The 23,008-nt window shown below is 42.4% G+C and overlaps 1 protein-coding gene across 2 annotated transcripts in view; it reads left to right on the forward strand.

Moving 5' to 3' along the window:
* The window catches only part of LOC143989079 (uromodulin-like), a 90,407-nt gene that overhangs the window by 36,891 nt on the left and 30,508 nt on the right, over positions 1–23,008 (forward strand). For both annotated transcript variants that reach the window (XM_077489093.1, XM_077489092.1), the window contains 6 exons: positions 1,221–1,358; positions 3,149–3,163; positions 5,985–6,776; positions 6,866–6,970; positions 14,594–14,802; positions 20,303–20,460. In XM_077489093.1, coding sequence (XP_077345219.1) covers positions 1,221–1,358; positions 3,149–3,163; positions 5,985–6,776; positions 6,866–6,970; positions 14,594–14,802; positions 20,303–20,460 — 1,417 coding nt within the window. The remainder of the gene's footprint in view (positions 1–1,220; positions 1,359–3,148; positions 3,164–5,984; positions 6,777–6,865; positions 6,971–14,593; positions 14,803–20,302; positions 20,461–23,008) is intronic.

A 23,008-nucleotide genomic window follows, 5' to 3' on the forward strand; every position in this document is an offset into this window, starting at 1 on the left:
TCACACCTGATCAGAGACCGATTCCCCACTGAAACAGGCAATATCTACATCTTTACACAGGGACAGACTGTCCATTTGTCACAATACTCGGTACTGTGATATTTTTTTTAAAATAGGGCCTCATGCACATGGATCCATGGGCAGCACAATTCACAATATTTCCTAGCCTGGCAGCCACAGGTTCTGCCAAGAGCTGTCTGAAGAAATCAACCACTGTACACGCGGTCCTTGAGTAAACTCGAGCATGCCCCTAGGGATTTATGTCTGTATGCATGCACATGTTTATGCAAGTGTCAGTGTATGCATGCTGTAAAGATTAAGGTCAACGGTAGACCTTTTATGAATGCAGTCCATTTACCAACATTCATTCATTCTTCTGCTCATGGTTATTAACAGAAAGTTCCTTACATCAGGTTTTCCCTCAGAGGAGTTATTCCACTATCAATGCCACAAAACATGCATCAGCTCTAGTTGTTCCCAGTTGTACTGACTTATACCCGGACTCCTGGGCTGAGCCTACTTTCTCCTGAACTTTACTCAGTTCCCATTCTATAAAGCCTGTGCACTCCTGCACAATCATCAGGTGCTGGTCCATCAAAAAGTGGACCTAGAGTTGGAGGCTTCATCCCACCCAAGACTATGCAGAGTCTCTGTGCTCCAGGATCCATTAACAGGATTTACTAAAGCTAGTTCTCCTTGCCCAGAATAGACTTCCTGGAGCCATTCAACCTGCATGGGTAAGTACGCTGATGTCACAGCCCTATCACACTGTGTACAGCTGTTAATTTCTATTGGTGGGTATACTCATTACATGTGGTTTCCAGGAGGGGAAATACATTACATGTTTACATTTTATGGCCCCAAGCTGTTGTGTGCATAACGCCTAAAACAAAGAAGTCTATAGCAAATAGTCAGATGTGATATTTAATTTTCCCTGTTCAACCTAGAGAAGGCAAGCTAACACCCAATTGGATGCTGTTGATGATAATGTAGTTGTATTTTTCCTCAAGATTAAGTAATTCCAATCATATAATAACCTGCTAACTGCAACATGTTATATGTACAAACAGTCACTAATGCTGCATAAAGACCTTTGGATGCCAAAATGTCTCACACTTTATTGAACTCTAATTGAACAATTGTCAATTTATAGAAGACTTTGTAGATTTGCATTGTAGATTTGTAGTATACCAACAACATTTTATTCTTTCCTTCGCCAGCTTCTAAAGAAGATATTAAGAAACCTGTGAACGAGAGTTGGGGTGGCATGTACATTGTAAAAGACCCTGCCTTAGGAAACTGGACCATTGAGGTTGAGGGAACTGGCAGATATTCTGTTCGAGTGGAAGGATCCAGTGGTATACACCATGTGTTTTTATTTTATTGTACAAATCAAACATATTGTACAGAGAAGTGAGTTCATTCACACTTCTGTGCCATGGCAATGCATGGTAAAACTCATGCTTTACCATGTTTAACATGCAATGCACCCCCAATACATTGTCACTGCAGGGCATTTGATAGAGTGGTACAGGCAGTACTCCCGTATCGGGTCCCATTGTGACAGCAAGGAAGCCAGGGCCCTAGTGCAGCACATGGGCATCACTAGAGACAGTTACCGGGGGAACATGCCCTACATCATTTGCGGGGTGCCCGAGTCCACAGGACAACTGTTTTAATTTTTTTTGTTTTCTGCAGTGCTACAGTGCTAATGGCATTAGCACTGCAATGCAACTTCTAACCATCTGTTAGCAGTAGTTCAGAGCAGGAGGCTTCTTTTAGCTCCACCTTGGCTCCAGTCACATGACATATTCTTCGGGAGGACTTCCCCTCTCTCTGAACTGCCATTGCCTTTGAAGTCTGATGGGTGGATCCAGGGAGGAAGTGTTGGAGGGTATCTGTGCTGGGAGAAGGAGGCTAAGAAGGAGGAGGCTCCATTATTTCTAATGACAGCACTGATGCATAGATCCCAACTGTCCCGGATTTCGAAGGGACTGTCCCTGATTTGGAGCAATGACCCTCTGTCCCTCATTCCACCTCATTTGTCCCTCATTTTGGTCTGATCTATATAGTTGTATATAAAATGCACGTTTTATCTTTCAAAAAGTGTTTTTTGCAGGTCTAAACCTTTGATCCAATTTCAAAATTGCTGTATTTGTACATTTTAAAAGCCAATGTAAAGGAACAGTAGTGGTAAAAAAGTCCTTGTGGATTTAATTAACTTTTTTTGGTCATGTGGCAAGGGGTGTGTCCTATGCCTACATACATTTGTTAGTAGGTGTCCCTCATTCCCATCTCAAAATGTTGGGAGGTGTGCTGATGTAGCAGGCAACACAGCAGCACTGCAACACACCACAGCACACATTACATGCGTTGTGATGCTCTGTTATATAAAAAGGGTCATGTCTGATATTAGTGCATTAAGGCAAAGGTATAATGAAATGCGTTGTAGTGCCATTCATTTTCAATCGCACCCCAATGCACTGTTACCTAGCAGGAAACCTACTGTGACGCACCACAGTGCACCATGCATGCAGTGCTCTGCACATCCAAAATTGGTCATATATACAGTGGCTATATTATATATATATATATATATATATATATATATATATATATATATATATATATATATATATATATATATATACACAGTATATAGCATTTTCCTAATATTAGGTTCATTTTTGCTGGATGTGACTAAAACTTCTATGACATCTCTCCTGTTGGAGATATTTCCTTTCAGTTCCTATCACATCTCTTAAAACCCCTAAGATGAGCTCTTAGATAAATATTTATTGTGTAAATACTAGAAGCATGTTTATTTTTTGATTTGTCCCAGAACTGTGCAGTAATCAGTCCAGGAACATACAACGTAATACAGACTGGTCACTTCTGCTCTCTCCTTGTGCAGAGTGACTGGTCTCGTCTCCGCCCCTCCTATAGTTTTCTGCAGGCAGCTTATAATGGGTGGGGCCTGTTGAGTCCCTCCCATAGCTGTTCTCTCTGCACAGGCTATGTACAGCATACTGTGTAGAGCACAATCACCAACCTAACATTCCACTACATTTGTTTGATAAAGTTTTAGTTATTGATTTTTCATTTCTTGAATTGCATAATAACTCATTTTATATTTTCTCTTTTTCAGCAACTAATATATCAAGTAAGTGAAAAAAAAAATAGAACATATTGCAACTGTGTAATCCTGCTCTTTAGTAAATGGTACCCAAGAGCTTTCTGTCTCATTGAATTCATAAATAAAAGTAAAACTAATTTCATAGGAAAATCACAGTCAGCAATGGGTCTATAGACTGCTGATTGCAGTTAATTCTGAACAATTATTGAATGACGTTTTATACAACATAATCCTTATGTCCTTAAAGTGGTAGTTAACCCGCTGACATTTTTTTCTTCAGACCCGCAAGGGAAATAGCATAATGAGCACCACATACTAGCTCATTATGAAATACTTACCTTAGAATGAGGCCCCGATATCTCTGACGATCCAAGCCGAGGGAGCTGACATGTGTCTTCCGGGTATCGCGGCTCCGGCACAGTGAGTGGCCGGAGCCGCAATATCGTCACTCCTGCGCATTCTTATATGTAGAATTTGGTAATGTTTGGTTAACCAAAACCAGAACTAAAACTAATAATGTAGAATAAACTATATGAGTATCAGTAAAATAGATCTCAGTTTTGGCAGATGATGTTGCTCACATCTAATAGAAAATGCGGACTAATAGCCCCATTGCAAATTACGTAAAATGTCTATGCTAGTAATTTTTTGCAAAAAGTTTATTGATATAGAATTTTGCAAACTTGATGCATTTTATGCAAAGAAACATTAATAAAAGGACATTGGTTTGTTTGATCTTTATGTCCAAAACAGCTACTTCAAACTGCTCGAAATGTCACCCTAATGCTAGCTGTGAAGACTATTTTGGCAAACTTCCAAATTAATAAAATTGTATAACATACCCATCTGTCAGTGGAAAAACTGATATTAGTCCAGCCTTTCTCAACCTTTTTCACATGGGTAAACCCTTAAAAAAAAGTTCATGTCTCAGGGAACCTCTACCAATTGTTATTATATCAATATCTCATGAAACATTAGTGTGATGGTCAGTGAGAAGAATGTTCCTTACATTGGTGGTCAGTGAGAAGAATGTTCCTTACATTGGTGGTCAGTGAGAAGAATGTTGCTTACATTAGTGGCCAGTGGGAAGAATGCCCATTATAATGGTGGTCAGTGAGAAGAATGTTTCTTACATGGGTGGTCAGTGAGAAGAATGCCCCTTACATTACCGGTCATTGAGAAGAATTTTCCTTACATTGGTGGTCAGTGAGAAGAATGCCCCTTACATAGGTGGCCAGTGGGAAGAATGTTCCTTGCATTGGTGGTCAGTGAGAAGAATGTCCCTTATACTGGTGGTCAGTGAGAAGAATTTTCCTTACATTGGCGGTCAATGAGAATAATTCCCCTTACATTGGTGGTTAGTGAGAATAATGCTCCTTACATTGGGGGTCAGAGAGAAAAATTCTCCTTACATTGGTGGTCAGTGGGAAGAATGACCCTTACACTGGTGATCGGTGAGAAGAATGTTCCTTACATTGGTGATCAGTGAGAAGAATGCCCCTTAGCCCCTGTACACACGGTCGGACATTCTGCCAACCAAATCCGTTGGATTTTGTCCGTCGGATTTTGTCCGTCGGATCTTGTCCGAAACTGTTGCATACACACGGTCAGACTAAAAAAAAAATCCGATCATTCAGAACGTGATGACGTAATTTCGTTATGATGGGACTACTTTCAGGTTAGTAGCCAATAGCTTTGATGTAGGAATTTGATCTGAGCATGCGTGGCACTTGGTCTGATCAAAATTCTCTACACATGATCGGAGTATGTCCGATCGAACCAGTTGGTCGGGAAATATTTCCAACATGTTGGAAAATTTGGTCTGACGGATATTCCGACGGAATCAGTCCGATGCATACCACACACAGTCGGATTATCCGACGACATGGTCCGATAAGACACATTCCGACGGATTCTCCGACCGTGTGTACAAGGGCTTATGTTGGTAGTTAGTGAGAGGAATGGCCCTTACATTGATGGTCAGTGGTAGGAATTCTCCTTACATTGGTAATCAGTGGCAGGAATACTCTGTACATTGGTGATCAGTGGAAGGAATGCCCCTTACATTTGTGGTCGGGGGTGGGAATTCCCCTTACATTGGTGATCAGTGGCAGGCTGGCAGGAATACACTGTACATTGTTGATCAGTGGCAGGAATACTCTGTACGTTGGTGATCAGTGGAAGAAATACTCCTTACATTGGTGGTAAGTGAGAGGAATGCCCATCTTACAGATAGCTAAAAAGATCCTTGGTTTCAGTGGTTATGTAGCGCACGACTCCCTTGGGAGCTGCTAGTGTAGGCCATTACAGTACTACTGGTTTAACCCCCATTTCTTCCACCTCACTTGAGTAACAACAGACACAGTTCAACAGTTGAACAAGGAGCATTTATTTTGTTTGCTGCAGCATCTTGTATACTGGTGATACAAGGAAGTATGAGCTGCCTCTTCTTCTTGTCCCATATGAGTAGATAGAAACCTTTCCCTTGGCGAACTGGCCAATGCCCCTCTGAAAGACATTTTGGTACTACTGAAATGCTGGAAATCCCAGGCCTCACCTGCCTCTCTCGCCTCCTGCCATTCCTTCTCAGGCCAGTTCAGGAAAGTCCAGGCGCCCCCGGTCTACTCCGTCCGCTTGGCAGCTACTTCCCGGTTCCTGTGCAATGGCAGAAAAATGTCTACTTACAAATTTGAATTTGATAACCCCCATTAAAATGATTTAGAATGGCTAAACTCATAATTTGTGCAAAAATCATATTTTATATATTATTGCAAACTTGATTTTTTTTTAATAACAGAGAACCAGTCATCAAATAATATTAATCTATTTTTATCTTTGTCTTAATCAGCTACATCAGACTGCTCAAAATGTGACTCTAACGCTACCTGTGACGACTATTTTGGCTACCTCCAGTGTTCCTGCAAGGATGGATTTATAGGAGATGGCTTTAGCTGCTCTGATATCGATGAATGCGCCTATTACTGGTCAAATAAATGCAGTTATGGCACTTGTGTAAACACATTGGGTTCTTACACCTGTGTGTGTCCATCTGGCTACTACAATTCCAGTGGAGAGGGATGCATTGATATAGATGAGTGTGCTAACTCTGACCTAAACCCCTGCAGTCCAAATGCAACATGCATCAATGCCATTGGCTCATATACATGTGTATGCGCTCCCGGATACTTTGGGGATGGCTTCTCTTGTGAAGTAGATGAATGTGCCCTCGGTGTTTGTGGTTTTGGTGTGGAATGTGTAAAATACTTTGGTTTCTATTCTTGCTATGATCCGTGTGTTAATTACACTACCATTGATGAAGCGCGGAGAAGCACTTCAAATGAAGTTTATGATTGGAACTGTGACAATGGCAAGAGTGGATGGTACCGCTTTGTAGGCGCGGGAGGTGTGAAAATGCCAGAATACTGTGTTCCTGAAAATAGGTGTGGCACATCAGCTCCAATGTGGCTCCAGGGATCACATCCACAAATCGATGATGGGACCGTGAATCGTACGGCATGTGCTTCCTGGTCAGGAAATTGCTGCATGTGGTCGACAACAGTGCAGATTAAATCTTGTCCAGATAATTACTATGTGTACAAACTAAGTGGAACACCCGTTTGCAATTTAGGTTACTGTACAGGTAAATTCTAAGTTATACTAATGTGATATATGTAAAGCTAGCATTTTAAAACTGCACTCTTACATTGTAACAAGTGGTCTTCTTTTCAGATCCCTCCTCTGTCACTGATGTTTGTGCCTGTGCAGACACTGAAGTATGTGCCTTTATTGATGAGAAATATGGTTGTGACTGCAAAGATGAATTTAAAGTTTCTGGTAAGTATGAATATGCATTTTGTGATCTGTTGGGTAAATAAATATCAGATTTTCTATATCATGTATACTCAACTTTTGTTCAGGTGTTATTTATGTCAATGGTACCTAGAGACACACACATACCAAATTCTGCTGCAATCGTGCAACACGTGTCACCCAAAAGAAGTCCTGGCACTTTTTTTGGGCCCATGGTGTGTATATGAGCCACTCAGGCAGCAAGGAAGTGTAGCCCTGTGCCTGCTGCTGTGAGTGCTGGTCGAGAAGGAGCCCATCCACTCTCCAGACAATGGTAGATAAAAGTATATAAAGAATTAAAAGAAAATGTTTCCCTTTTGCCTTAATAGTCTTTCAGGACAGCCATCTGAGAGACCTCGGCTCCTCCCCTCTGTAGGAAACACGCACCAGCCAATCTGTACATTTCCTCCCCCCCTGCTGGCTCCTCAGTTATTTCTGTTTCCTCCAGAGGGGAGACACCACATGGAGCCAAGTCCAGCAAGCCAGGGAGGCTCAAGATGGATGTCCTGAAAGGGGCACAGAGCTCCTTGGACATTTAATTTGCCTAAGAAAGGCTTACTTGCCTGAGCACCACCCTCTGCCGCTCTGAGTTTAGGAGAAAGCAAGGCGAGCCCTGATTCAGTACTGAACACGGTAAGAGGAGTTCTGGTCCCCACAGACATTCCTGAGCCCCGTGGACATCCATAGCATTGAGAGCCACTCTGGGTTCAATAGGTGCATTCAGCTGGGTGGCAGGTGACGTCACGTCCGGTGGAAGGGGTGGATACTTGCGGTTGACCCATGGTTCTGACCGTGGATCACTGAAAATGGGCCAAGCGGAGGCTGGAGGGGACCCACACTTGCTGTAGGGACAGCATAGGCTCCATTGGCGGTACAGGACGATGTCGCAAGCGGAGGGTAACCAGATTGCTCCAATAGAAGCCAGCTCCAGCCACACCAAGGTAAGGGGGCCACCCCACCACCACCCCCCCTCCATGGGGGGAGGACGGGCACCCTCTTGGTGCTGGGGGAAGGAACATGGGGTCCCTGGGAAGGAAAGCCCACATGAAATAAAAAACAACACCCTTGCATAATTGGCAGGGAGGCAGGGGCATTGCCAGGTCTGCAAAAGATCTGGGGCTAGAGCCCATAGCAGCAGTCACCAACCTTTTTGCAGGGGTCACACCGGTGGTAAGCAATTTTTTGCGGGCGATGGCAGGTATTGGCGCTTCAATCATCATGGCACCATGGTTGATATAATGTCAGGGTGATTAAAGCACATTGTTTCTATTGTTATGTTACCAGCCTCAAAATGTGAATTAAGAGAGCCGATGATTGTAGACGCGATGAGATAAGGTGATCAGCTTGGCGTGGACTGCAAAGAATCACACAAACAGCATGAGATATGACCACTGACTTTATGGCTGGAAGTAGTTTAATTTACATAACAATACATCTTTTACATTTTTATAGTCACATGTTTATAACCATTAACAATATATATAATACCGATTTTAACGACAGTATTTTAAAACGTAGTTACAACAATGAACATTACTATATTTTAATAGCATATATATCCCTGTTATTCAGTGTTATAGATAATTATCTTTATCTCTCTGGTACACTTTAACTGTGCAATAATCATACTGGCAATACCTTGCTTTAATACAATTATTATCATGGTAGTACTCTTTTTCAACCACTAGATGGTGCACATTGCATGTCTGTATGATGTAATGCATAAGCTTTACATACAATAGTTTTTTTTTCTATATTAATAACAGAAAACATGTGCTTTCTAATCTATGCAATTTTCAATAAATCAGGTTTAAATATACCTATATAGAAAGGTTTAGTGCTTATAATAGACATTTGTTCTGACTAATGCAGTATTTTCATGTTCTTATGCCCTTTTCACTTGTTTCTCACACATGCTGTTCTAAACTTCTAATTACAGCAAAACTATAGCATAAAATCTGCTGAGACTTTTTCTGCATCTGCTCAAGATGTTTAGGAATCTTTATATCATAGGTTAATACAGATTAGGAACGATTTAGAGTTACATACCTGCAAAGAATCACACAAACAGCATGAGATATGACCACTGACTTTATGGCTGGAAGTAGTTTAATTTCCAGTCACATGGTGTGTGGCCTTATATAGACTCTAGAATAGAAGGGACATATTTAAAAAAAAGATAAAATAAAGAATATGTACTTTGCTTTGGGGTGTCTGTTTTGTGACCATATAAACCCCAGTCCGTCACAGTTACATTCTACTATATAATGAAGTGGTTCAACTCACCATAATGCAGAATCAGTGGGAGCCCTGGGCGTGTCACTTGCCACATCTCCTGCCACCGGATGCAGCCTGTCACTTTCCACCGTCGCCTGTCACCAGATGCAGAGTGTCACTTGCCACTATCGCCTGTCACCAGATGCAGCATGTCACTTGCCACCGTCACCTGTCACCAGATGCAGTGTGTCACTTGCCACCGTCACCTGCCACTAGATGTGGATTGTCACTTGCCATGTCACCTGCCACTAGATGGGGATTGTCACTTGCCACTGTCACCTGGCACCAGATGTGGATTGTCACTTGTCACTTGAAACGTAAGGGTCTGGTATGGATTTTTGGGGGGACATTTTTTTTTGCATTTTGGTTTGGGGTTCCCCTTAAAATCCATACCAGACCTGATGGGTTTGGTATGGATTTTGAGGAGGACCCCCACGGCATTTTTTTTTAAATTTTGGCGCGGGGTTCCCCTTAATATCTATACCAGATCTGAAGGGCCTGGTATGGAATTTGGGGGAACCCCCACGCATTTAAAAAAAAATTTGGTTTGGGGTTCCCCTGTGGGGCAGTCCCATACCGTTTTTATCAATGAACTTTTATGTGTATTGCCAGGACCGACAATTCATTATAGCGACAAGTACTATTAAATTACTTTTTTTCCCTTTAGAAATGTAATTTTGCTCTCGGACTGTTCTAAATAAGGGAAACATGCGCTACTTTACAAGCATAGTTTAGACACCCCCCAGGTATGAAATTTAAAGGAATATTACACTTTTATTGTTTCACTTTAAACAGTATTAAAATCACTGCTCCTGAAAAAATTTACGTTTTTAAAACTTTTTTTGCATTAATGCATGTCCCCTGGGGCCGGACCCAGGTCCCCAAACACTTTTTATGACAATACCATGCATATTAGCCTTTAAAATTAGCACTTTTGATTTCTCCCATAGACTATTAAAGGGTGTTCCGCAGCTTTCGAATTTGCCGCAAACACCCCAAATTGTTCGCTATTCGGCAAACACCCGATGTTCGAGACGAACTTACGTTTGACTCGAACATCAGGCTCATCCCTAGTGGAGCCAATAAAGAAGGAAAGGCAGGACCCGGAAAGGAAACCCTTCTTTTGAAAGGCCTTAAAAGGTTTCTATTTGTGGATGATCCGGTGTCAGTTTGGAATAAGATCCCCAAGCTGGACGCAGCATTTTCCCAAGTCAGGAGACATACAGACATAGCCTTCAAAGACACAGGGGTGCTCTCTGATGCAATGGACAAAAGAATGGACTTTCTCATAAAGAAGTCATGGGATTCTAAGGCGGGAGTCTTAAACCAGCTATGGCGGTAATTGTAGTAGCCAGAAATTTAGAATTCTGGCTAATAGGGATGGCCGAACTGTTCGCCCGGCGGTTGTTTTGCAGCGAATTTTGCGTGTTCGTGATTCGCCTGATCGGCGGACTATTGCAGCTGTTCGCCCGGTGGACATATGTGTTTACAGTGTGAAAGAACTTTGACCCATGATGACACATCCATCATGGGGTACAGGACAGCCAATTGAGACATTTCAGCACATGGACAATTGGACATTCCCCCTACCTTATAAATAGACCTGATCTGGCGGCCATTTTACATTCTGTCTTATGTCAGTGTAGGGACAGGACGCTGTGTGGAGCAGGGAGAGACTGTAGTGACACAAATCGCTAGCTATTAGGTCCACAAAAGTCCTTTTAAGGACTGGTATGGTATAGGTGTACAGTATATAGGGTTGAGTGCACTGCTGTGCTGGTGATTGCAGCAGCCTGTCTTTTGTCAGTGCAGATAGGGACAGGATGCTGTGTGCAGCAGAGACAGTCAGTTTAATCACTAGCTATTACTATTAGCTCCACAAAGGTCCTTTTAAGGACTGGTATAGGTGTACAGTGTATAGGGTTGTACACGTATAATATACTTTCTTCCAAATATAGAAATAATATTATACTTGACTGCTGCCCTATTCTGCAGCAGTCCTTTATCAGTGTAGGGACTGAGGTACAGTCTGAAAATCACTAACTACTAGGTCCACAAAGGTCCTTGTAAGGATTGGTATAGGTGTACAATATATAGGATGATGGTGCACTGCTGCTGACTGCTTCCTTATTCTGCAGCAGTCCTTTATCAGTGTAGGGACTGAGGTACAGTCTGCAAATCACTAGCTGCTAGGTCCACAAGGGTCCTTGTAAGAACTCTATCACGGTGCTGGTGTCAGTGCTCTCTATCACGGTGCTGGTGTCAGTGCTCTCTATCACAGTGCTGGTGTCAGTGCTCTATATCTCGGTGCTGGTGTCAGTGCTCTATATCACGGTGCTGGTGTCAGTGCTTTATATCACGGTGCTGGTGTCAGTGCTCTATATCACGGTGCTGGTGTCAGTGCTCTATATCACGGTGCTGGTGTCAGTGCAATCTATCACGGTGCTGGTGTCAGTGCTCTATATCAGGGTGTGGGTGTCAGTGCTCTATATCATGGTGCTGGTGTCAGTGCTCTAAATCACGGTGCTGGTGTCAGTGCACTCTATCACGGTGCTGGTGTCAGTGCACTCTATCACTGTGCTGGTGTCAGTGCACTCTATCACAGTGCTGGTGTCAGTGCACTCTATCACGGTGCTGGTGTCAGTGCACTCTATCACGGTGCTGGTTTCAGTGCTTTATATTACAGTGCTGGTGTCAGTGCTCTATATCACAGTGCTGGTGTCAGTGCTCTATATCACAGTGCTGGTGTCAGTGCTCTATATCACGGTGCTGGTGATCATCTCCTACACCCTCTTCATAGCCTACCCTGACCTTTCCTCTCCTCCATTGCCTTCGTGCGCTCCTGAGTCCTGAAGTGTCAAAATTTCACAGATATAAAAAAGAATGCTTGTAGTTGTCGATCCCAGATTCACTTCATACATGTGTTATGTCAGTGGCCATGTGGTGGGACTATGTGTGCACAGCTAGTAATTATTTTGTGGCTGGAAATATGACCTGTAGGTTTTTAAAGTTTGTCTGCCATTGAAGTCAATGGGGCCCACCGCAAATTTTGCGGTTCCCAAACTTTTGGCCACGTTCGCAGTTCGCGAAACGTCCTGTCGGAAGTTCGTCCATCTCTACTGGCTAACACAGATGCAAGCCAACATTGAGGAAGGAACACCAAAAGTGTAAGTCTTAGTGTCTTTCCCTATGGTCCTTAGGGGAATTGCTTATATTGCAGATGCATCCGCGGAGGCTGTACGGATGGCTGCAAGGTCCTCTGCCTTATCAAACTCTGCAAGAAGATCCCTGTGGTTAAAGGCTTAGACGTGTGATGCCGCTTCTAAAGCCAAGCTCCGTGGGATCACACTTACAGGGGACTTGTTGTTCCGGCCAGGGCTGGAAAAAGTACTGGATCGCACAGCAGATAAGAAAAAAGCATTTCCGCTGAAGTGTAAACTGATCTGGGCACAGCCACAGCAAGGCAAGAAAAGACCAAGATCTCGCTTTGGACCACCCAGAGTCAAAAATAAAAAAAAGACCCTAGAGACAGAGGGAAAGGAAAAGGAGGAGCAATATTTTGTCCTCCTGAACAAGTCTGTAACAAGCAGTGACAAGTTAGTAACAATGGGGGGGGGGGGTGGAATTGGGGGCCTTCCTCCCACAATGGGAGGAGATATCCTTAAGCCGATTCATACCAAGAATTGTGCGACAGGGTTATCGTTTGAAATTTTCAACTTCACCCCTGAACAGGTTTTACGCTATGGAAACCAAAAAGCAGAGAAATGGCCAATGGTCTATTGGAAGCCATAGGAAAACCAATAGAACAAAAAGATGGTAAACTATGTACCACAGGAAGAAGTAGGCAATGGTTTCTACTCCCACGTATTCCTGGATCAGAAACCCTAGGGAAAATTCAGACCGATATTAAACCTCAAATCTTTAAACTGGTCAATGACCTACAAATAGTTCGGGATGGACTCGATCTTTTCTGTAAAGACTCTACAGTACTACACCCAAATTGTTACATGGCTTCCCTGGACCTAAAGGATGCATATTTTCACATCCCTATTGATCAAAATTGCAAAAAATGCCGTTCCTGCAGAGCGCATGTGTCAGTGAAATCACCGGCTGCCACTGATTCTGAATCTCCCATCGACTACCAGTACCAGTCTCCCACTCCCATATTAAAAAAGGTAATTTTCCCAACCCTCACTCAGCAGCAGAAGAAAACCTTTGATTGGTCAACAAAACACCAGTCACGTTTCCATTGTATCGGAATTTGTATTCATATTTCGTACAAAATTCAGAAGCATAGCAATTCGTATTTCAGATCCTCCCGAATGTACGAATTTTCAATTTGTACGAAACTAATCACACATGTCTACTCGTCTATCTAGACGACCTGCTGCTCTTTGCAACCACCCCAGAATAACTGGCAAAGGATTTGAGGTACACCCAGAATTTTCTACAAAAACTAGTTTGGTTACTAAATATAGAGAAGTTCAATCTGATTCCGGCCCAGCAGATTACGTATTTGGGGTAAATCCTGGACTCAGAACAACAAAGGGTGTTTTTGCCCAAGGAAAAAATACAAAAAAATTCAAGAAGCAACAAAGATGTTACAGAACAACCGGCCATGCACAATGAGTCAGAATCACTGAGATTTCACCCACAATTCAAAATTTCTATGTGTAAACGGAGCCTTAATCCATAAAAAAAAAAAAAAAAAAATACTCACTGCCACATCCCTATACTTAATTCCAAAATAAAAAAGGTAAAAGAAGAAGAAGTCTAGCATGTGGAACTATGGAGGCACACCATGTTACATTAAAATACTACTTATTTATTATTGACAACATCCATAAAACAATTTAAATTATATTGTACATAATCTTGTAAGATATCAAGATACAAACATTAAAATGAACATATGACCACATAGTACAACTGTATCATACAGTACTGACTTCTTATGGCCTGCTGCATTTCATGGTTCTACTTCTTCAGGAGACAGCAGTATCTGATATTGTTCATAAAATCATCTAAAGAAAAACATAGGTACAAAATCATACAATGCCCCAATATAGTTCTGTTAGGGGTGTTACTCTTGTGAGTACCAGAAAGGAATTTGATAATATTTATAAAATAGATAATACAAAAATATCATGACAAATTGGTGATAGATATAGACACTGGATAAAAAAAATCCACAATCTCATGCAATTATATGGAGTGTTCTAAAAATCCATCGACTGTGATGTTGATATTTGACCGTTGATCTAAATGTATTCACAAAAACATCTGTTCAAACTAGAGATGCACCAATCATTTTTCTTCTCCCTTTTTAAGATATTTCAGAAATACACCCAATACTTACCTGTGGAGCCCATGAAATGAAAGCCTCTTTCCTAAAATGTCAGTTAAGAAGTCAAAATATTGATGTCAGTAAACTCAATATTGCAAACATCGACTGTTATCAGCTTCAAGATGATATTGTCAATGGAACTTACTCTGTGACAGTCGCTCTTAAAGATGGGGAATGTGGAGTTCAGCTAATAGTAAGTATTTCTGTTTCAATTGTTTTTATTAATGTTTTAAAAGGAGTAAAGGTAACAAAAGCACTGTGCAGAGCAGTGAATAATCCTTGTTAGCTCTGTATAGACAAAGGCACATACGTGGGGGAAACAAAACATCTGAAAATCCTTGCAAAAGTATTCACCCCCCTTGGCATTTTTTGTGTTTTGTTGCCTCACAACCTGGAATTAACATGGATTGTTTGAGGATTTGCATCATTTAATTTACAGAACATGCCCACGACTGATTTTTTAATTGTGAAGCAAACAACAAATAGGAAAAAATAACAGAAAAAGTCAATGTGCAAAACAATTCACCCCTTAAAGTCAATACTTTGTAGAGCCACCTTTTGGGGCTACCACAGCTCCAAGTTTGGATAAGTCTCTATGAGCTTGCCACATCTTACCACTGGCATTTTTGCCCATTCCTCCTTGCAAAACTGTTCCAGCTCCTTCAAGTTGGATGGTTTGCGCTTGCGAACAGCAATCTTTAAGTCTTACCACAGATTTTGGATTGAGGTCTGGGCTTTGACTAGGCCATTCCAACACATATACATGTTTCCCCTTAACCACTTGTCGACCGCCGCATATACATATATGTTGACACAATGGCACGGACAGGCAAATGGGCGTACAGGTACTTCCCTTTAAATTTACCACCATGTGGTCGCGTGCGCGCTGCCAGCGGCATGCGCACAACCCTGCCGTGAGCTTCGGGAGTGTGATCTTGGGTCCCATGGACTCAATGTCAGCGGGGATACTCGTGGTCTTCTCACGGAGAGGAAGAACGGGGGGATGCTGATGTAAACAAGTATTTGTCCGTTCTGACTAGTGACACTGACACTGATCACTGCTCCCTGTAATCGGGAGTGTACATGTCAGGAAAGGCTTGCTGAGACTCACAGTACCACACGAGCGGGTGCGCGCTTGCGAGTGCCTTTGGCGAACGCGCACAGGTGTGTGCAAGCACACGATTACCGGCGCCAGGTGGGCTATTTAATCCTTACTGTGACACGAGGACCCTGCTGTCTGATCTACAGCGTTCCCTCAAGTGTTACCCATATTTTCTGATCTGTTCTTGTGACATCTGGCTTACCTTGTGACTACACTCTGCCACCCGCCTGCACCTGACCCTGGCCTGTCTACTGCCTTGCTCTTGTCTGATCCCTTGGCTTATCCGCACGAGTCTGTTGTTGACAGGACTTGCTCTGTGACTCAACATGTACAAATATATAAGGGGTCCATATAGTGAACTTGGTGTTGAGTTATCCACTTTACGGTCAACACAGAGGACAAGTAGGCACTCTTTACAACTAGAGGAAAAGAGATTTCATTTCCAAATACAGAAAGGTTTCTTCACAGTAAGAGCTGTGAAAATGTGGAATAAGCTCCCTCCAGAGGTGGTTCTGGCCAGCTCAGTACATTGCTTTAACCCCCCTGGCGGTGTTCCCGAGTCTGACTCGGGGTGGATTTTTCATACCAAAAGCGGTATCCCCGAGCCAGACTCGGGACTGCATCGCTGGATCCAGGAGGAGGTTTACTCACCTTCTCCCTCGGATCCAGCGTTGTCTCCCCGCTGTACGAGCGAGCCGTGTCTCGCTCGATGCATTACATCGCCGATCTCCGTGCCCTGCGAGCGTTGCGACGCACGGGCACGGAGATCGGCGCCAAATTCAAAAAGTGAAACAAACAGTAAACATACAGTATAATGTAATCTTACAGATTACATTGCTGTATGTAAATATTTCACATCCCCGTTGTCCCTAGTGGTCTGCCCAGTGTCCTGCATGCAGTTTTATATAATAAAAACTGTTCTTTATGCCTGGAAACTGGAGATTGCCCATAGCAACCAAAACTGTCACTGTACATCAAAAATGATTTTAGACCAGCTAGAAAACAGCGATAATAAATTAGAATCACTCGCAGAATTGAGCGATAGCGATTTGTGGGGAGATCCGTCATCAAATACTGAAAAGTAATGACAGTGACAATTCTGCAACTGAGCAAATTTCAGTGTTTTTGATTTGATTACATTATTGAATAATTTTTATTATTGTTATATTATTATTTGGTACAATTATTTATAATTATTTATTATATTATAATTTATGATTTAATTTTTCAAACTTTATCATACCCGGGATGTCTGCTAGACTCTGGTTTGGACAGATTTAAGAGAGTTATTCCTAAGAATTGCAGGACTACAATATAAAACGCCAAATTTTCATGCAAAATAATGGTACCGCTTTTAGCACCTAAAATCCGAAATAATCGTACCGCCAGGGAGGTTAAGAAAGGCCTGGATACTTTCCTAAATGTACATAATATAACTGGGTACTAACATTTATAGGTAAAGTTGATCCAGGGAAAATCTGATTGCCTCTCTGGGATCAGGAAGAAAATTTTTTCCCCTGCTGTAGCAAATTGGATTATTCTTTGCTAAGGTTTTTCACCTTCCTCTGGATCAACTTTGGGTAAAGGATTGTGTATATGGGATTGTATGATATTATTTTTTATTTATTTATTTTTATGGTTGAACTAGATGGTCTTTTTTTTCAACCTGATTAACTATGTAGCTTTGTAACTATGCTCTGCTTCAGTATGTCTCAGTACATGTTGTTGGCATTCATGGTTCCCTCGATGAACTGTAGATCCCCAGTGCCAGCAGCACTCATGCAGCCCCAGACCATGACAATCCCACCACCATGATTGACTGTAGGCAAGACACACTTGTCTTTGTACTCCTCACCTGTTTGCCATCACACATGCCTCACACCATCTGAACCAAATAATTGTATCTTGGTCTCATCAGACCACAGGACATGGTTCCAGTAATCCATGTCCTTAGTCTGCTTGTCTTCAGCAAACTGTTTGCAGGCTTTCTTGTGCTTCATCTTTAGAAGAGTCTTCCTTCTGGGATGACAGCAATGCAGACCAGTTTGATTCAGTGTGCGGCGTCTTGTCTGAGCACTGACAGGCTGACCCCCCACCCCTTCAACCTCTGCAGCAATGCAATGCTGGCAACATGCATACATCTATTTCCCAAAGACAACCTCTGGATACGATTCTGAGCATGTGCACTTAACTTCTTTGGTCGACCATGGCGAGGCCTGTTCTGAGTGGAACCTGCCCTGTTAAACAGCTGTATGGTCTTAGGCACCGTGCTGCTGCTCAGTTTCAGGTACTTGGCAATCTTCTTATAGCCTAGGCCAGCTTTATGTAGAGCAACAATTCTTTTTTTCAGATACTCAGAGAGTTCTTTGCCATGAGGTGCCCTGTTGAACTTCCAGTGACCAGTATGAGAGAGTGAGAGCGATAACACCAAATTTAACACACCTGCTACCTGTTTCTATAATAGGTTTCTTTTTTAAGGGAAGTTTAGCCCCTCAGTGTTAATTGATTATATGGTAATAGCCATGGTGGGTTGAATGAGGAGAGCTAGATCATGTCAGAAAAACAGATACGCCCACTTTCACTACACATATGTTCAGGAGATTATACATTGCACTAAACCAGCCAGAAGGATAACATGTATAACAGTGTAAAAGACGTGAAACAAGAAACATTAAAACAAAGGGAACCATTTGTGTGCCTGGCACACTTCTCATCCAGGTAGTGGATATGGAGAAGCAATTTTTTGCTGGCAATGGCTTGTGTTGGCGCTTCATTCATCACGTTGCCATGGTTGATGTGGTTGTCAGGGTGATTGAAGCACATTATTTCTATTATTACATTGTAATATATAATGAAGTGGTTCAGCTCACCATAATGCAGAATCAGTGGGAGCCCCAAGTGTGTCACTTGCCACATCTCCTGCCACCAGATGCAGCTTGTCATTTGCCACTGTCGCATGTCACCAGATGCAGCTTGTTACTTGCTACCGTCACCTGCCATCAGATGTGGATTGTCACTTGTCATCTGCCACCTGATGTGGATTGTCACTTGCCACCATCACCTGCCACCAGTTGTGGATTGTCCCTTGTCACTGTCGCCTGGCACCAGATATGGATTGGCACTTGCCACCGTCGCCTGCCCCCTGATGTGGATTGTCACTTGCCACATCACCTGCCACCATTTGCATATTGTCACGTCACCTGCCACCAGATGTGGTTTGTCCCTTGCCACATCGCCTGCCACCTGATGTGGATTGCCACTTGCCACGTCACCTCCCACTAGATGTAAATGATCGTCTAGTACTATTTGCAGATTGTCACTTGCTATGCCAGCCAGTGCCACCAAATGTGCATTGATGCTGCATTGGTGGCAGACGTGCAGCACTGTTCCATTTAGTTCTGAGTGAGGGCAGGAGAGCGGTGATGCGGGGCAGGCGGGGGGGGGATGTCATCTTGCTGCTCCCTGTTGCACCTCCAACATTGAAGAGTTGAATGATGTCATCTCTGCTCTTCCGCCCTCTCGCTTCTCTCATCCACCTGCCTGCACTGATGCAGAGAGGCCAAGGCCCGCTGGTTAGGCAGGGACCCCTGCGGCAAGAGACTCTGGGCTATGTGCCCCAGATTTGGGGCTATAGCCTCAATAGCCACCTCCTAGTGATGCCACTACATCATCTATTCCTAAACCCAGCACTGACTACAGCCCTCTGTGCATTACATACTCCTGATCCTTGAACACAATCTGAACCCCTGCAGTCAGCGCTATGCATCCTAAACCCAACACTGACTGTAGCACTCCCCAACCCCTGTGCTCTACCTTACAAACTCTTGCACTATATACACAATTCTGTATATTATATACTTTTTTCCAAACTGTTCAGTGTCTCAACAGTTGCTGGTTGCTATGCAGTCTCTGACTATTTTAATGAAGTTCTTATTTAAGGAAGGCTCAGGCAAAGTAATCAAAGCATATTTTAAAGGTGAAGAAAGTCTGGGGTCTAAACACGCCCCTTAAACCCCTCCTACTGTTAGAGTTTAGCCACACACCCATTTTGCTGCAGTGCACTATGCATGCTGCAATCCAATTTCTCCATCAAGTGTTCTACAATCTGAAGTTCAAAAGTTGGGAGGTATGGAATAACATTGCTCAATCAAGGCAGGAGATCAGCTCACACACAGACTACAGAAATGACAGTGATAGGGAGGTGGGGAAGAGGGAGAGATGTTGAGATGCTGAGAAGAGAGCTGGATGACGGAGGCACGTAATCTGATCAGCAGTTTTCTTTTACTTTGTGAAAATCGCTCACTCTAAGAAGACTGAGAACTGAGTGATCAGCGGTCATGTGATTGCTCAGTTCTCTGTCTTAGAGCTGGCGGGGAATTAACCCCATTCATCTCCTTTAATAAGAATAATGGAAAGAGATCCCAGAAGGACTCATTTTAAAGGGCAGAATATCCAATTTTGTTTAATTGAATTCTCTAAAATCATGCCCATGGAATATTGCATCCAAGCAAGTGTTCTGAAGACATTTCCATTTGGCTGTTCTTATAGCTTGTACAGTATATATTTTTATATTTAAATTTTTTCCCCACAGAAATCTAAAAGGTATGCTACTTATTTCAACACACTACAAATCGCATTAGAATCCGGTGGTGATTCGTTTATACCAAGAGAAGTGACTGTTCAAATGAAATGTTCTTACCCGCTTGACATACAACTTAGCCTTGACACTGCAATTAATCCCATGGTTAGGTAAGTTATGTTATTTATTTCTATAAATTATTTTTACTTATAGAATCATAGAAACCTTTGGTAAGATCCATGCTATTTACTGCGGATTTCACCCCAGTACAGTAGATGCCAACTTATGTACAGTGCAAGGCACTGCACACATCCAGGGCATTGTGGTACATAAAAAAAAAAAGGCTCATGCTCTTTTTTTTGTGTCCATTATACTATGCTGGCAACCCATTCATAATGAATGGTAATGCTCCCCCAACAAGACACAAAACTGCCAATCCAATGATGTTTACCCTCTTTTCTCACAGATAACACCTCAGCTCACAAGGCATACAGGCTGGTATTCTCATGAATAAAGGGTCACTTAGCCCTCCCCACCATGGTGACATCAACCTGCATACCTTGTGGGAGGGATTTTCAAACAAAAGGGCTGCCCCTTTAAAACCACTACCTTTCAGCTGTAAGCCCACCTACCCAAAAACACGTGACTTCATTGCGCAGGTTTTTATGTGTAATACTCTTGCCCCCAATAAACACTAATAAAAAAAGACCTTTGTACATCTTGTTAATGGAGTATCACGTTTAAAATATATAAAAAAATACACCTGACAAATTAATTTTCACTAAACTTTGTTGAGATAAAAACCATTACTGCTTACTTTGTTCACTATTTAATTGATCATACCATACATAAGTCCCAAGGGTTCTTCTGGATCCCTCAAAGCTGTGGGTTCCCTTTAGCTAGTTGGCTAGGTTCTCCTTCCTTCCTCTTTGGACAAAGATCAACTAACTATAGCTACATTCAAGCTGTATGGCTGATCCAGGAACCAGTTGTAAAGTCCCATGCTGTTCCTCAAATACTATAATTAGGTATTAGTAACTATAATTAGGTATTAGTAACTATAGCAGTTGAAGTATATACCATATAAAATTCCCAGCACAAATCTTGGTGATGTGTAGGAGAAATGAAAAGACACTATTCAATTTTTTCATTCAGCCTGGGGCCTAACAGATTCCTTCATCTACGCTATATAACACAGTCTTGCTGGCTGTCAAAATACCTGAACAAGAGGTAGATCCAAATGGATACAGTGATTTGGCCCACAGTTTTTTTGCCTAGCCCCTTTGATTTTTCAATCAATGGATGTTGAATGGGAGGTAGCCAAGAGGCCACCCACTGAGCACATTTCAGTCAGTTCATCAAGAACCATCTAAAATTCGATCAGTGTATGGACACTAGCCAGCTTAAGACTCTGAGTACTGTTATCTAGTGCATATTTTCCGGGCCATCTTTAATATTGATTGGACCCTGGGCAAAAAAATTCTTGCCCCCCCCCCCCCCCATGAAATTTCACTCTCCAATTGCTCTGAGACATGCAATAAATGGCAGCTAGACTTAAAATCAGTTTACTGTATCAGATCAGGCAGCAATTGCGATTGGTTGCCAGCGGTTACAGCATATCTTTACTGCATACTGACTGGTTGCTAGAGGTTGCAGCACACATTATGGCTCACTGATTAGTTGCCAGAGGTTAAAGCAAATGATTTCTGCTTGTTAATTGGTTGCTAGAGATTACTGTACAGTATTACTGCTCACTTGGTGGTTGCTAGAGGTTACAGCACATCTGCTCACTGCAGGGAGGCATGATCTACATATGAATGCCGCCTTTATTTACATATCAATACAGTCGGCCAAAGCTACTTACTTATGAATGCCGGTTATTTACATGTAAACACAGAGTCTGCAGGTGAGCCATCTGTACACAATAAGGCAGAGCTGGGCAGCATTAGTACCAGCACTTTACACTGAGATATTGGGACACAGCACGGGACTAAAACTTCAAAGGACAAGGGAATTTAAACTGGGATAGTTGGCAAGTATGAGGCAGCTGCTTTGGGCCCCAAAACAATGACAGGGCCCAGGGCAGATGCCCCTTTTGCCCTGCCTTAAAGACGGCCCTGCATATTTTGAAGAAAACCTCTGTAGAAGACAATGCAATTACTCCAACAGTTCTATCGACTGGTTAACAGGGCATGAGTCTGAAAGTATGTGCAGATTCTTAAAGCAGAAGTAAACCCATCCATAAAACATTTTGTTTCATTTCCGGCATTTCCCGGAAAAGTAATACTACCATTGGTTGTGCTCTAAATCAAACTATTAAACCATCCAATGGCTGGTGTCATAACTGATCCCATGTGCAGCATCATGGCAGTGGTAGATTAAACAGAGGCAAAGATGGCTGAAAATTACTTTACTTACACTTTAACTGGTAAAAAGGAGTTTTAGCTAAAAAAAAAAATACAGAAGCTGAGGCATGAGGTGTTGTGTTCTCAGCCTCACTTTCATACCCTAGATGTCCAAAGCGTTTCCCCTGAAGTAATACTGATATATACTTTCCTTTAGCATCTTTCTTTATATGATGAAGAGCTTAGACATTTTTAAAATGCTCATTTGCTCCCCAAGTTAATATACTAACATTCAGGGATGTTTTTTTTTTAGCTGGAACTTGGTGGAAAACAGTCCCACCACCTCTGACTCAGGCCCTCTGCTCCCTGCTCA

Source organism: Lithobates pipiens, unplaced genomic scaffold (assembly GCF_037356315.1).
Source record: "Lithobates pipiens isolate NorthernLeopardFrog02 unplaced genomic scaffold, aLitPip1_a1.2 Scaffold_18, whole genome shotgun sequence".
In the NCBI taxonomy this organism is placed as follows: Eukaryota; Metazoa; Chordata; class Amphibia; order Anura; family Ranidae; genus Lithobates; species Lithobates pipiens.